Source organism: Natator depressus, chromosome 1 (assembly GCF_965152275.1).
Source record: "Natator depressus isolate rNatDep1 chromosome 1, rNatDep2.hap1, whole genome shotgun sequence".
Classification (NCBI taxonomy): Eukaryota; Metazoa; Chordata; order Testudines; family Cheloniidae; genus Natator; species Natator depressus.
This window is the reverse complement of record NC_134234.1, coordinates 111836694-111852260: the sequence shown is the minus strand read 5'-3', so window position 1 is coordinate 111852260 and position 15567 is coordinate 111836694. Positions and strand designations below refer to the sequence as shown.

The following is a 15567-nucleotide window of genomic DNA, read 5'->3' as shown; positions in this document are numbered from 1 at the left end:
TGGTAATGATTTGGAAAGAGCTAGAATCTTTTAATAAGTAAAATACCATATTTGACTGTGTATCCATGTGATCTCACTTGAGTCTAGGTACACATGCAATATTGTAGTCTTTTGAATAGTGGTGTCCATTGGGCTGCCCCATGGATGTCCTCATGGCCACCACCCGAAGGCAGGCAGAGTGTCTGCAACCATCCTGTTACCTCTTACTGCCCATGGCAATGAGATAAAACTAGCAGTGTTCGCCCACTACCACTTAGTGGAACCTACTTGTACTACGTTAGGGTTAATCCCACTCAAAATATTAGTCAGTAATTTATTTTTATTCTGGTTGTATCAAAACAATTTCCTCCCTGTCTTTTCCCTCCACTACTCCCCCCCGCCCATTTAATTTCTCCCTTGGTGCACAGCACCTCTATCCACAGAAAAATGATGGATTGAAAGCCCTCGAGCTTTAAACTGTCATCCTATGACAGTTTAATTCCACTCACTGATGGCCACAACCCGTCTGTTTTTGCCTCTGTGAGAGTCTTGCGCCAGATTGCTGCTCTGTCAGTAATTCTGAACAACAACAAGGAAGTCCAGGGATGCTTATCAGGATCTATGCTTCCTCGAAAATCTGAGGGAAGCAAGAAGAGATTTCAAAAACTGGTCCATGCCCTGCTATGTGTCAGCAAAGAACTTTGCCGTCCACTATGCAACACCTATAGTCCGTACCAGCAAATAATTCTTGGCACCATCAGACAAAGATGTGGCATCAGACCACCTCAGTACCAACTATCACCTCTGCTCCAAAAACTGATACCTCCTCACCATGATAAGGGTGGTCGAGTCATGATTCCCAGCACTGGTCCCTTCCTTCCCATAAGGAGAGGCTAACACTTCACTTTTCAGGGAACAAAACACTAATCCCATAACAGAGGCAAGTGATGCCAGCTCAGTCTGACTCAGCACCAAAGCAGTACAAGCCACATTCTGTATCGCTGACTGAAAATAGCAGTAACTATCAGACACTGGCAAAGACATTGATGGCAGCATCAACATCAGTATCAGTACTGTCATTGTAAGCCCTGCCAGTAACTGCTGATTTTATGTTAAAGGAGGTAACCATGTCTCTGGCATATATTTCTGACCTCTTGGTACTAGGGGCACCTTGAGGTTTGGCTCTGCCTCTCAAGGTCTGTTTATCCCATCATTGGGACACACCTGTTCTCCATCCAGTTGGGAGCCACCTTTTCTCTCACACAGGTCAGAAGACGCTCTTTACAGACCAGAGACTCACTTTAGAACTCCAGCATATCCACCTCAAACATGGCAGTTGCCTGTTCAACCCTATCAGAACTGGCCTTACCTCATGTAATGCTCCACCTTGGTGCTACGGAGCATGCTGCGGACCACATTCAGGATCTAATCTTAGTCCTATCATTTAAGGAAGCATAAGGAGTCTGGAACCCCTTCTTCATCTATTGCCAGACCATCATTATTTTTTCCTTCCCCCTGGTCTGCAGAGAGGGGAAAAAACAAGTGCAGCTGGCAGAGGAGGAACAGGCACTATAGCCAGCAGCACCCTTAGTGTCCCAGGGACTAGTCATCACCCTCCTGGGGAGACAGTCTATCCAGCTCCTCTGCCAGCTGCTGATGACTTCAAAGCATTTCGGAAGCAACTTTCCCGCATTGCTCAGACACTTGAGATAGAAGGAAAAACTCACAAGCTTTTTGATATTCTGCACTCATCTGCTCCAGCTATGATAACTCTGCCAGTTAACGAAGGCATCTTGAATCCAGCCAAGACACGGTGGCTGACGCCAGTTATGCTGCCTTTTGTGGCTAAGAGAGCGGAAAAGAAATATCAACCTCCCTTAGGGGTACCCCAGCAGTTTTTCTTTAATGCACATCCACATCCAACACCAGGTTCCTTCATGGTTTCTATGGTCCACAAAGACCAAGCAGACTAAGAGCACCCCAAAAGATAAAAACCCTTAAAAAAAAAAAACTAGACTTATTTGGAAGAAAGATTTATCGATCTCACTGGAGCTTGGAGTTGCTAATTATCAGGCTTTATTTGCAAAGTATAATGGTGTTGCTTGGGAGAGGCTATCACCCTTTATAGCTAAACTTCCACAAGACTGCCGAGAAGAGTTGAAAAGCATCATTGTTGAAGGTCAACTAGTAGCTAAAACATTGCAACAGACCACCATGGATGTATCAGACATGATGACTAAAGCCATGCCTATTGCTGTAACCACACGCAGGGCTTCATGGCTGCAAGCCTCTGGCATGCTAAGAATATTGCAAAGTATTTGAGGGCACAGAATTACTTTGCATTAGCATGGACAACTGACTGCATGCTCTCGAAAGCTTCTAGGGCCATAATTTGTTTTCTGGGCATCTACACATCAGCCCAAAATTGTAAGCCCTTTAGATGTAAGGGCAGTCCAGGCAGACACCTGTCTACCTTCAGTAGTAGTCTTGAGTCCCTGCCGAGGAAACAGCTGAGACTACTGCTTTGGCTGTTGGTCAGTCTGCACCTACTTCCAAGCAACAGGTTTGACGATAGATTCGAGAGCCACACTCTCAGACCACTCAAAAGCCTTGCCTAAGTCCACCTTTTGGATGTTGGCTTGCTTGCTTCCATCAGGCGTGGACTGTGAAAACAGAAAAAAGTTCTGCAAGTTGATTGCCCAGGGCTATTCCATCCAATTTCAGTCCCCCTTCCCTGTCTCTCTTCAGGGACCCTTCTCATAAAAATCAGCCAAAGGGAGAGCTAGTTTATCTACTTTGCATAGCAGCCATAGAGCAATGCTTCCCAAACAGTGAGCCATGGCTCCTTTGGGGAGCCACAAAGGGTTCATGGGGGAGCCACAAGTGTTTTTTGGGGAAAAATCAATATGCCTGTTCTTTAGTTGTGTGGGGGTTGTTTTTTTTGGGGGGGGGGGGTTGGTGTGGTGTTGTTTTTTTTTAAACTGAGGGTATTTAATCTAGGCTTAAAAACCACCTGCACTTTATCTGTGAGTTTGTCTTAGGCTGCTATTGCTGCTGGGGTTGGGAGCTTCTCTATGCCCTCTGCTCTTGCAAGGGGCCTTCAGCAGAGAGACTTCCTGCTGAGGTAAGAATTCAGCAGGAAGAGTCTTGGCTGAAAGCACCCTGCTGGAGTGAAGGGCAAAGAGAGGTTCTCAGTGCTGGCGGCGGCGGCAGCAGCAGCAGGTAGGGGAAGGAAGGGACTCCGAGGGAGAGACAGATGCCTCTTACCTTTATAGTGGAACAATTTTTGCCATGTGTTAACCTTACTTGTAGCAAACGTTTGAAGAAGATTATTAAAATAAAGTTAAACGTAAAAGGAGGAAAGTAGATATAATACTTACAGTGCTTGAATTTTTATGTCTTGATGCTAGTGTGGAAAGTTCATAGCATATCATTAGTTTTCAGGTCTTCGTAGATGAAAGCCTGAGACCAGGGAAACTACAGACATTTAGAAACCAAAGACCGAGAATTCATAAACAAGAGCAACAATTTTTTTCTTTCAGAAACAAGAATTAAAGTGTCAGAAAAGTCATTTCTAAAAAATATTATTCCTCAGAAAGCCTTAGATGCATCTTTTATTGTAGCCATGCAAATTGCAAACAAGCACACACCATTGGTGAGCCCCCATATTGAAAATATTCAGCTATATTCTGTATCTGGACTCTTGATTCCATGAAAATCCACCTTAAAGCAGTTTCCATAGGGCATCTGTCCATTCAGGTTTTTTTTTTACCCCATGGTATCCAGATTTCTAAAGGGATTATCTGACATGGGATCTCAACATTGTCCTTATGATCCTTGCGGAGCTCTCCTTTTGGCCTTTTCCTGAATGCTCTTCACACTTCCTTTTGCTCAAGCTGTTTTTAATCTGCCAGAGGGGCCAGCAAACTACATGCTCTCATGGCTGACCCTCTTTACAAAACATTCCATGGGGGTAAGGTGGTATTGAGACCCTATACCAAACTTATTCCCTGTGTAGTGTTAGACTTTGGTTTGAATCAGTCTGTCATTTAACCTGTTTTTCTCACCAAAACACCATGCCTTCTCCTAGAGAGAAGCTCCCTTTTAAAGGGCTTTTGTTATAATAGGAGAGTCTTTCAGACTCTTTTTATTGCCATCTCTGATGCTTCTAGTGGTCCCAGAGAATGTCAAATGATTACGTAGTGTGTGTATATAAAAAACCTGTTCCTCCAAATATTAAAATACATTCCACTGGACTAAAGCACAGGGTCTAGTCCTTTGCACACTTCCTGAACATTCCCAAATCTGAAACTTGCCAGGCAGCTATATAGAGTACTTTCTTTACTTTCATTAAACATTGTCCTTGGCCTAACTGCAAGAACAGATGCCAGATTTGGTAGGGCAGTGTTAGTCATTGTTTGGCTAAAGTGGGAGCCACATGGATGACAACATCGTTACTATAAGGCAAATAAAAGTTATTCTGCAACATTAGTAAATTTTCTGTGTTGGAGAGCATATTATTGGTTCCCTGTCTTTGCATCACTTCAAGATTAAAAATAATTAACTCAGCTAGTATATAACTTAAAAATATTTCAGTGTACCTGAGCATCCTCTACCAATATTTGCTAAAAAAATCAAGGGCAAGGGCAGATATCCAAGTAAAAGCTCATCCTTTGGCTCCTCTCTAAGGATGACTTTAGACAAAAGATTTGTCTCTAGCTGTTCTTGTTTCAGAACTGTTCTTTTTAGTCTACTAATGTGTGTTTTTTCCTGTGACTGGAAGATTTAGATATTTATATAATGTTGAATATGGCACTTCGGGTGTATTCAATTCATTTTTTGCTAGTACTTGACTTTTTTTTACCTGCGTATTTGGTTTTGTGTACTGGCTTAGTAGTAGACTGTTAATTCATACAAAGAAACCTCTTCAGTGTAAATTGCTGTATATGATAAACAAAAACAGCTATAGTAATCTCTTCCTTCCAAACTGAGGCTTGGGTGTCAAGGGTAAAAGTCAGTGTTTGGTAAACACCAAAGTAAAACTGAGAATTTTTAAGGCTTTGCATAGATAGTATTAATCTCAAAATAAACATCTGTTTTAATATTCAACTACACCTGTCTTTTTTTAATTTTAATGTAAACTATATAAATACTGTCTCCTGATAGAATGAGATGCATGAAATGAAACTCAATAATTCCAACTCAAACTTGTCATCTCATCGGTGGCCTGCTGAAGGCTATGGCACAGATACAATGTCAGATGGCTATCAGGGAACACAAAACTTTCATGGAGCTCCACTAACAGGTAAACTGGTGTTGAGAGTTTAATCAGTTACTGTATCTTGTTTTCAGAAGACCTTGGTCAGCCTCTAAAATTGCTATAAATTAGGCATTTAAGGTTTAAACACTGCAAATGAGCTTAAAAATACCTTTCTGTTGAAAAGCATTACCTTTTGAAGATGGTTCTCTTTTGGGTAATGGCAAAATAGAATTACAGTCTTGTGTTTCTCTTTTAGTTGCTACCACTGGCCCATCAGTCTACTACAGTCAGTCGCCTGCATATAACTCTCAGTATCTTCTCAGAACAGCTGCTACCAATGTAACACCCACAAAGGTGAGGAGAGATCTGTTAATTTACTGCTTTGAACTACAGTCTTTATCAGTTTTCAATTTCTATATGTGAAACTGATTCTTCCAATGAAGACTTTTAGGGATAACCTTGTGTGATATTCACACTTACGTGGATTATGCTTAAAGCCCAAATGTGGATGACCTACTGAGTGAGTCCCCTCAAATTCTGGTGGTGTGGGAGGGGGTGAACCGTCAAGAGCAATCTCTTGCATTCGTATTTGAAGTATATATGCTCACTATGATATCTTCTACTGAGAGAAACTTTGACAATACCTAAGATCTATTTCTCTGTAGGATGGGAAGAAGTTTTGGGAGTAGTAGGAAGGAATAGAGAAGAAACAAGTAGTATCTTCTCAAGCAGCTAGGTGTTTCTATAAAAAGCAAATCTTTGTAACTGTTCTGCTTCACTTAATATTAAGGTCTATACATTTTAAAGATACAAACAAAAACATCAACAAACTTTTCAGGGCAGGGATTGTCTTATGTTTGTACAGGCACTACCATAGTACAAATAGAAAATAATAATCTTTCTTTTTTTAGGCTCCAGTCTATGGCGTGAACAGGCTTACACCTCAACAACATATATATGCTTATCAACAGCCAATGCATACACCACCACTGCAGAACACCTCTGCCTGCATATTTTCCCAAGAAATGTATGGCGCTTCTTTGCGTTTTGATTCTCCTGCTACTGGACTTCTGTCTCCACGTGGTGGTGATGAGTATTATAATTACAGTGTTCCACAAGCGAGCACAAATCCACCATTGCCTGAGCCAGGCTATTTCACAAAACCTTCAGTTGGTCCTCTGATTCCAAAGTCTGCAGAATCAAAGGTGATAGAATTTGGGAAATCTACCTTTGGGCAGCCTGTACCAGCAGAAGGAACAAAATCCTCTTTCACAACACCTGCACAATCAACTCAACCAACCACTTTTAAATTTAACTCTAATTTCAAATCTAATGATGGAGACTTTACATTTTCATCACCTCAGATTGTAGGCCAGCCCCCCAGTGCAGCTTTTAATAGCAGTGAAAGCCTCTTGGGTCTTCTGACATCGGATAAACCTTTACAAGATGATCGATACATGGGGCAAAGAACAGTTCATGATCATACAACTGGCCAAAGAAATGCCTTCAGTTTTGGTAACAAAAATATTTCAGGCATTTCATTTACAGAAAATATGGGACAAAACCAACCTAAAACTTCAGGTTTTGGCAAGGGTGACATATTCAATTTCCAAGATCCTGGAAAACCAGTGTTTGGAACCCCAAGTTCAGATCTGGCCAATAGAAGTCATGAAACTGATGGAGGAAGCATCCATGGTGCTGATGATGATGATGATGATGGTCCACACTTTGAGCCTGTAGTGCCACTCCCTGACAAGGTTGAAGTAAAGACAGGTGAGGAAGATGAAGAGGAATTCTTTTGCAACAGAGCAAAGCTGTTCCGTTTTGACACAGAATCTAAAGAATGGAAAGAAAGGGGCATTGGAAATGTGAAAATACTAAGGCATAAAATATCTGGGAAGATTCGGCTCCTCATGAGGCGGGAGCAAATATTGAAAATCTGTGCAAATCACTATATAAATACAGATATGAAACTGCAACTAAACGCAGGTTCAGACAAATCATTTGTATGGCATGCTTTAGATTATGCAGATGAGTTTCCAAAACCTGAGCAGCTTGCCATTAGATTCAAAACACCAGAGGAAGCAATGCTTTTCAAGCATAAGTTTGAAGAGGTGCAGAATATTTTGAGAACCTCGGGATCAAATGTTGGTACACCAGCCATTCAGAGTGTTGGGACTACAAGAGAAATAGCAAATCAGGATAGCAAGGAGCCTTGCAAAACTACTCCTGGAACCCTGAATTTTGGATTTCAGTTTAAGAAAGAGGAGATGTGGCAGTGTAATGTCTGCTCAGTGAAAAACAGTTTAACTACTTCCCAGTGTAGTGCTTGCCAGGTTCCGATCCAAAATACAAGCAGTTCTGTAAAGGGACCTGATGGCAAAAGCAGTTTTACAGTTACATCAGCTACATCTACACCGATATCCTTTTCTTTTGGTAGGGAAATCCCATCCACATGTACTACTAGTGGATTTGGGGAACAGTTTATGTTGAAGGAAGATCAGTGGGCTTGTAATGTGCGTCTGGTTCAAAATGAAGCTACTGATAAGAACTGCTCAGCGTGCCAAAGTCCGAATCCAAGAAACAAGGAAATGCATGCTGTACCATTACCTGAAACTTCAGCAGCTTTCAAACCCAACACTGATACCACACACGATAAATTTGGATCAGTTTTTGCTAAAAAAGAAGGTCACTGGGATTGCAATGTTTGCTTCGTAAGAAACGAGCCCACTACATCTAAATGTGTTGCCTGCCAGAATCCAAATAGAACTAACATGCCAGTATTTGGTCAGCAAGCTTCATTTAAAAGTGGCCAAGGAGATGTTCCGAAGACTACACACAATGATTTTGGAGCTGCATTCTCTAAAAAAGAAGGTCAGTGGGATTGCAGTGTGTGCCTAATCAGAAATGAAGCAAGAGCTGTAAATTGTGTTGCTTGTCAGAATCCCAATTCACCAAATCAGTCTAATGTGTCTACATCTACTATTCAGGCATCTCCTACTCCTGAAGTTGGTTCTACCACTGATGCAAGTAAACCCCAGAAAAGTGGATTTGAGGGACTCTTCGCTAGAAAGGAAGGGCAATGGGATTGCAATGTTTGCTTGGTACGAAATGAAGGCTCTTCAGTAACCTGCGCAGCTTGTCAAGCACCAAATCCAAGTAATAAGCCTGTTGCTGACACCCCATCAACTCTTACATTTGCCCTTAAAAGCAAATTCTCTGAACCTGCTGGAGGACAACTGGGAACAGGTTTTAAGTGTGACCTTTCTGAAAAAGGTTTTAAATTTGGCCATGCAGAACAAGGAAAAGCACCTTCTTCCTTCAACTTTCAGATTCCTTCAGATACTGAAGTTAAATCTGGAAAAGAAGGATTTAGCTTTTCAATGCCTGTGCCCGCAGGTGGATTTAAATTTGGCATACAGGAGCTTAGTAAAAATATCACAAGAAAGGATGAGCCACCCAAAGAAAGTACCAATGGCTTCTTAAACAGTGGTGATGAAAAAGAGAAAAAGGAGACTCCCTCAAAGGGTGTAACTGGAATCCAGTCTCATAATGTCTCTAACAAACAGAACAGTGATTTAGTATTTGGCCAGAATAGCAGCACTTTCACTTTTGCTGACCTTGCAAAAACTACTTCTGGAGAAGAATGTCAGTTTGGTGTAAAAGATCCAAACTTCAAGGGTTTTTCAGGTGCAGGTGAAAAGCTATTTTCCTCACAGAGTTCTAAAGTGGCTCACAAGGCTGATACTTCTGTTGATCTTGAGAAGGAGGATGATGCATATAAGACAGAGGACAATGATGATATCCATTTTGAACCTGTAGTCCAGATGCCTGAAAAAGTGGAATTAGTGACCGGGGAGGAGGATGAGACCGTGCTCTATTCACAAAGAATAAAACTATTTAGGTTTGATCCAGAAACAAGTCAGTGGAAAGAACGTGGTGTTGGCAACTTGAAAATTCTTAAAAATGAAGTTAATGGCAAACTAAGAATGCTAATGCGACGTGAACAGGTACTGAAAGTATGTGCAAACCACTGGATAACAACTACCATGAACTTGAAATCTCTGTCTGGTTCAGACAAAGCATGGATGTGGCTAGCCAGTGACTTTTCTGATGGAGATGCAAAGTTGGAGCAACTGGCAGCTAAATTCAAGACGACAGAGCAGGCTGAGGAGTTCAAACAGAAGTTTGAAGAGTGTCAGAGGCTGCTGCTGGATATTCCACTGCAGACCCCACATAAACTTGTGGATACTGGTAGAACAGCTCAACTCATACAGAAAGCAGAAGAAATGAAAAGTGGGTTGAAAGATCTCAAAACCTTCTTGACAGATGATAAAACTAAATTGACAGAAGAAGAGAATAAAAACTCAGCTTCAGCCTGTAGTACTTCTGATTTAATTATAAAGCCACATGCTGAAAGCACTGGGCCTACTCTGGAGTGGGATAACTATGATTTACGTGAAGAAGCATTGGATGATAGTGTAAGTAGCTCTGTGTATGCCTCACCTCTGGCAAGTAGCCCTGTGAGAAAAAACCTATTTAGATTTGGGGAATCTACAACAGGATTTAATTTTAGTTTCAAATCTGCCTTGAGCCCATCCAAGTCTCCTGCCAAACAAAATCAGAGCAGGTTGTCTGTAGGAACAGATGAAGAGTCTGATCTTACTCAGGAAGAAGAAAGAGATGGACAGTACTTTGAACCTGTGGTGCCTTTACCTGACCTTGTAGAAGTGGCAAGTGGTGAAGAAAATGAGCAAGTTGTCTTCAGTCATAGAGCTAAACTCTACAGATATGATAAAGATGCCAATCAATGGAAAGAAAGAGGTATTGGAGATATAAAGATCTTGCAGAATTATGACAACAAACAAGTTCGTATTGTAATGAGAAGAGACCAGGTTTTAAAACTCTGTGCCAATCATAGAATAACACCAGACATGAACATGCAACAGATGAAAGGAACTGAAAGAGCCTGGGTATGGACTGCATGTGACTTTGCAGATGGGGAAAGAAAAGTAGAGCTCTTAGCTGTGCGATTTAAACTACAAGATGTTGCAGAGTCATTTAAGCAAATTTTTGATGAAGCAAAACATGCCCAAGAAAAAGACACCTTGATTACACCTCTCTCTTCACGTGCCAGTACACCAAGAGAGTCTCCATGTGGCAGAATTGCTGTAGCTGTACTGGAGGAGACCACCAGGGAGAGAACTGATCTGAACCAGGATGGTGATACCTCTGATGTGACTGTAGAGGTTTCAGAGATGTCAAGCACTTCTGAAACACCAACAAAAACAGTGGTTTCTCCTCCAAAGTTTGTATTTGGTTCAGAATCGGTCAAGAGCATTTTCAGTAGTGAAAAATCAAAGCCATTCACGTTTGGAAATACTTCAGCTACAGGATCTCTATTCGGTTTCAGCTTTAACTCTCCTTCAAAAAGTAAAAATGAAGAGGATAGTTCAGTGTCTCAAAACATAATGCAGAGAGAACTACAGCTCACAGTAACTGAGCCTCAGGAAAGCTACACTGCCAATCAGAAGCCTACAGACAGCCAGGGAGAAAATTACTTGATTACATCAGCAGCAGAATCCTCTAATTACACATTTAAAACACTAGAAAAAGGTAAGCGTTGCCCAAATTGGCAACTATTTATACTAAGAAGTTGTTTTACTTTGAGAAGATTGTTGAAAAATTTGTCATGGAAAGCAGTTAGTGGCTTTTTGTTGCAATGAAAATACTGTAAATTGTGTCCCTGTAATAAGAGTAAAGTGTTCTCTTCAGTGGTTGAATGCAAACTTCATGTTTCTTGCAAATACCTCTTTAGCTTAAAATCTTATGGTTTTGTCCTTCGCTTACAGTTGTTCTCTTTGTGCATGGTGAGGGGGGCAGGGGATGTCTGAACTATTGTGCTGGGTCAGCATAACTCTGCCCATATCTAGGAATTCAGATGAGCTAGTAATTACCTATGCACTCGGGCCAAAATTTTCAAATGTGGTTGCCTAAAGTTTGGAACCGGAATCCATAAGTTAGACTTGTACCTAAGTAGGTAGTCTTGTCAGCACTTAAAATCACAGAATATCAGGGTCCAACCTAAACCTCCCCCACTGCAACTTGTGACTATTACTCCTTGTTCTGTCATCACTTCTGAAATTATGGCTTTTATTTTGGTACTTAAATACAGATGCAGGGACCTGTCTTTAGACAATAATGTTTGAAAACTTTGGTTTCCATTTCTTTATGGAGAGGCACAGTGGTTTAGCTGAAACCTGCCATAACATAAAAACTTGAGTGCTGCTGATGTATTTTGACTAGGTGGTATTAGTAGAATGGTGTAAACTAGATTTTTCGTCTTACTGTTTTTTTTATCTGATTCCTAAATTTTTCAGCAGCAGAGTGAAATATTTGTCAGGGAAGTATCCTGCTTGAAGACAATTCTATGGTATATGAAATTTGACTCCAGTCTCTTGAGATCAAAGTGCAGCCCACAGCCAGTCACTTCAGAGGTCTGGTTTGAAGAGGCTGCACAAATCCTGGTATTGCTCTGTTGTCTTAGCAGACAGAATAAATTATATAACTTTGATTTATTTGTATCTTCTGCTGGGCAAACTCTTGGGCTTCACCTTTAAATAGCCATGTACAACTTTACAGTAGAAACTGAATATTTCATTGCATTATATAGCTAATAATGTTTAACATATTAGGGCCCTATCAAATTCACAGTCCATTTTGGTCAATTTCACAGTCATCAGATTTTAAAAATAATAAATTTCATGATTTCAGCTATTTAAATCTGAAATTGCAATGTTCTAATTGTAGGGATCCTGACCCAATCAGGAGTTGTGGGGTGGTTGCAAGGTTACTGTTGGGGGGGGGGGGGGTTGCGGTACTGCTACCCTAGTTACTGCTGGCGACAGTGCTGCCTTCAGAGGTGGGCAACTGGAGAGCAGTGGCTGCTGGTCAGGAGCCCAGCTCTGAAGGCAGATCCGTCGCCAGCAGCAGAACAGAAGTAAGGATGGCACGGTATGGTATTGCCACCCTTACTTCTATGCCGCTGCTGGCGGGGCGCTGCCTTCAGAGCTAGGCACCTGGCCAACAGCCACCGCTCTCTGGCTGCCCAGTTCTGAAGGCAGCACAGAAGTAAGGGTGGCAGTACCATGACCCCCCTAAAATAACCTTGTGATCTCCCTGCAACTCCCTTTTGGGTCAGGACCCCCAATTTGAGAAAAACTGGTCTCCCCTGTGAAATCTATATAGCGTGGGGTAAAAGCACACAAGACCAGATTTCATGCAGAGGGAGACCAGATTTCATGGTCCATGATTCGTTTTTCATGGCCATGAATTTGGCAGGGCCCAAAATATTATATGAAGCATATGATTGTATTGGCATTTAAAAGTGGGGGGGGGGGGAGGGGAAGAGCAGTCAAATCAATTTGTTAAATAGAAATACTTTGACTAAATTGCAGTAAAAAATGGACAATGCAGAATTTTGGACTAAAAGTGGATTTCAGAATTATGACAAGTATGCTGATCTATGTAGTAAAGTATCCTGGTAGGAAAAACTTGATAGCTGCTGCTTGTTTACATATATTGAGTAGATTGATAAACAGGTACAGCAGGCAATGCAAATATTCATTAGCTGATTGTGATCTCTAGATACTGGAGATATACACTTAAGAACTTAGATATGTTTGTGCCCCTCTAAAAATCCAAATAAACACTTAAACCCACATAATTTATTTTCTAGGATTTAATTTTAGTCTTTTTAAATCTAATCCAATGGCCTTTTGGACCAGCACACCTTCCTTCCAACCCGATAGTAAAGGTATTTACACACTGCACTGAATGTGTGATGAAATCACTCTTTAGCTGGTACTGACAATTGCCCAGTTGTGGCAAAGCAGTTGGCTATATAATGGTATGAAAATTTACACAAATTTAATATGCATGCTGAAGAGCAGTAGTTAGAATTAGTGTGTTTTTGACTTTGTACCTGTCATAGCAAAAGAATGTCTCCCTACCCTCTGTTAGTTTAGGGGTTTTTTTAATTCACACAAGTGGCGCTCTTGGAGCGCTCTACTTCATAGACTTTTGGCTTTTGTATTGCTTCAAATTTACCATAGGAACTCCAGATCTGCTTGCTAAAATCTTCCCTAGGAAGATGAGAAGATGTATGAGAAATTTCACGGAGTATGCTCAGGATGATGTTGGAATTCCTTATGAAGAGGGTTTCAAACTGGCTCAGTTCCATTCCCAGTGTCTAGCCAGTAAGAACTGTATATCCTTAAAAATAAGCATCTGTGAAATGGGAGGCAGAGGCAGATCTCCTGAACTCTTGAGTTTTTCAAGCTAGTGTCTGAATTGAATCTACCTGTTTGCTACTGGAAGTGTTCAAAAGTTCACTCACTGGTCGCCTAGTTGTTTACTTCTGGCCCTTTTCATAATTAAGTCACATTCTGAGATTGGGAGTCCAGTGCTCTCTACTCACCCAGTGTGTGGCTGCGTAAGGAGTTGCTCTGCACCTAACTTTTAAAAAATAGACTTTTGTTATGTGTCTGACTACTTGCTGAATTAACCAAATTGGTGAGAACTTTTGGAATCTTTATTTTTTTTCCTTTAAAATAATATAACTATAGATAAGCTGTATACATTGTTCAGTGTTTTTTTAAAAAAATACAAAGATACACCGAGAATATCTTATACTTGAGTGCTGCAACAGTCCTCAGTACTAAATATGTATAACCAGATCTTACAACAAATGCATGGTATAACCTAAATACTGGCAGTTCTACCTAGATTAAGTAAAACTTGGTCAAATGTTGTCTCCATAAAACAAATGCTTCTCACTGTTCTAACACTATTAGTTCCTATAGCATCCAAAAAGTGTTTTCCATCATTATAATCTGAAAAGGTATATTACATGCTTCCATCAATACTAACTCTTTATTTATTAAAAGAACAATATTGCTACTTCTAAATTTAATCAGATTCTAAATTGAAAACCTTCAGTTAGTCTCATTTGTTGTTTGTGAGGTAAAGTAAATATTCTTGATTCTTTTCCCCCGGCTAAATTTGTTCTTTGTTATCTTAGGGCTTGACACTTGCAAGTTAGAGCGCATTAAAGCAGCCCTGGGCGCCCTAACTCATGACCCATCCACACTGGCAAGGCACGTAGAGTGCCTGGATTCTGTAGCTGGAGCGCTCCTGGTAATCCACCTCCACCAGAAGCCTAACGCTTGGTGTGTCTCAGCTGAAATGCTGCAGTGTCAGTGTGAACGAGGTGTTGCATTACTGCGCTTTGATCGGCCTCCATAAACGTCCCATAATCCTCTTAAATCAGGTGGCCACTCTTTTCATTGTTTTGAACTCGCTTTAGGAATGCGGATATGCCCTTTCAAAGCTCTGTTTCTGACAGCCGGCATGCTTGTCTGCTCCTGGACAAAGCAAGCCATTAGTGTGGAATGCTGTGTGAGAGAGAGGTGGGGGTGAGGGGGGGTCTGCTGCTGTCTGAACTTAAAAGATAGCATGCTGGCATGCTCTCAGCCCCCCAAAAACCCTCTCCCCCCCCCATACACACAACACACTCCCTGTCACGCTCCACTCCACCCCCCCCCCATTTGAAAAGCACATTATAGCCACTTGCATGCTGGGATAGCTACCACAGTGCACTACTCTCTGTGGCATTGCAAGAGCTGCTAATGTGGCCACTCCAGTGCGCTTGCAGCTATCAGTGTGGACAGACTGCAGCACTTCCCCAATTGCACTCTCCGAAGGCTGGTTTAACTCAAAGCGCTCTACATCTTCAAATGTAGCTATGCCCTTAATCGTCTTCCTTTACAGAGGAAAAAGTGATGAATATATAGTGCAGTTGATATTTTAAAATGTTGAGTTCCCATAACTTGGTATGATTAGTTTGTAAAAGAGGAAAAACTAAAATAGTAAACGCTTTCTGATCTCACATTCACTGGATTAAGATGCACAAAATATTCCCTGATCTTAAAATGAAGCTTCTACCTCAAAATTTACTTTTGTGATGCTCCATTAAGGTGAATTGTTACATGGAAAACACAAAGAATCCATATATTTTTTTGAAAGTTTCAAACTGTTCTTAACTTCCACAGGTAGAGACTATAACACTCTACAAGATCTAGTTCAATAGGTTGTTCTGCATTACAGACCTTGGAAATATGGTGTGAATTTTATTCTTTTTAAAAAATTGATATGAAAAAATATCAAAATCCTCATTTGACTACAGCTGAGCCTTCAGATGTACTGATCTGATGTGAGGGGGAGGGAATTAATAGAGGACATGCCTGAAATCTGCCTTTCAAATCCAA

The 15567-nt window shown here is 41.1% G+C and overlaps 1 protein-coding gene across 1 annotated transcript in view; it reads left to right on the top strand.

Moving 5' to 3' along the window:
* Nucleotides 1-15567, top strand: part of LOC141994216 (E3 SUMO-protein ligase RanBP2-like) — a 66437-nt gene that overhangs the window by 31476 nt on the left and 19394 nt on the right. The window contains exons 18-20 of the mRNA XM_074964418.1: nt 5146-5284; nt 5496-5593; nt 6151-10855. Coding sequence (XP_074820519.1) covers nt 5146-5284; nt 5496-5593; nt 6151-10855 — 4942 coding nt within the window. The remainder of the gene's footprint in view (nt 1-5145; nt 5285-5495; nt 5594-6150; nt 10856-15567) is intronic.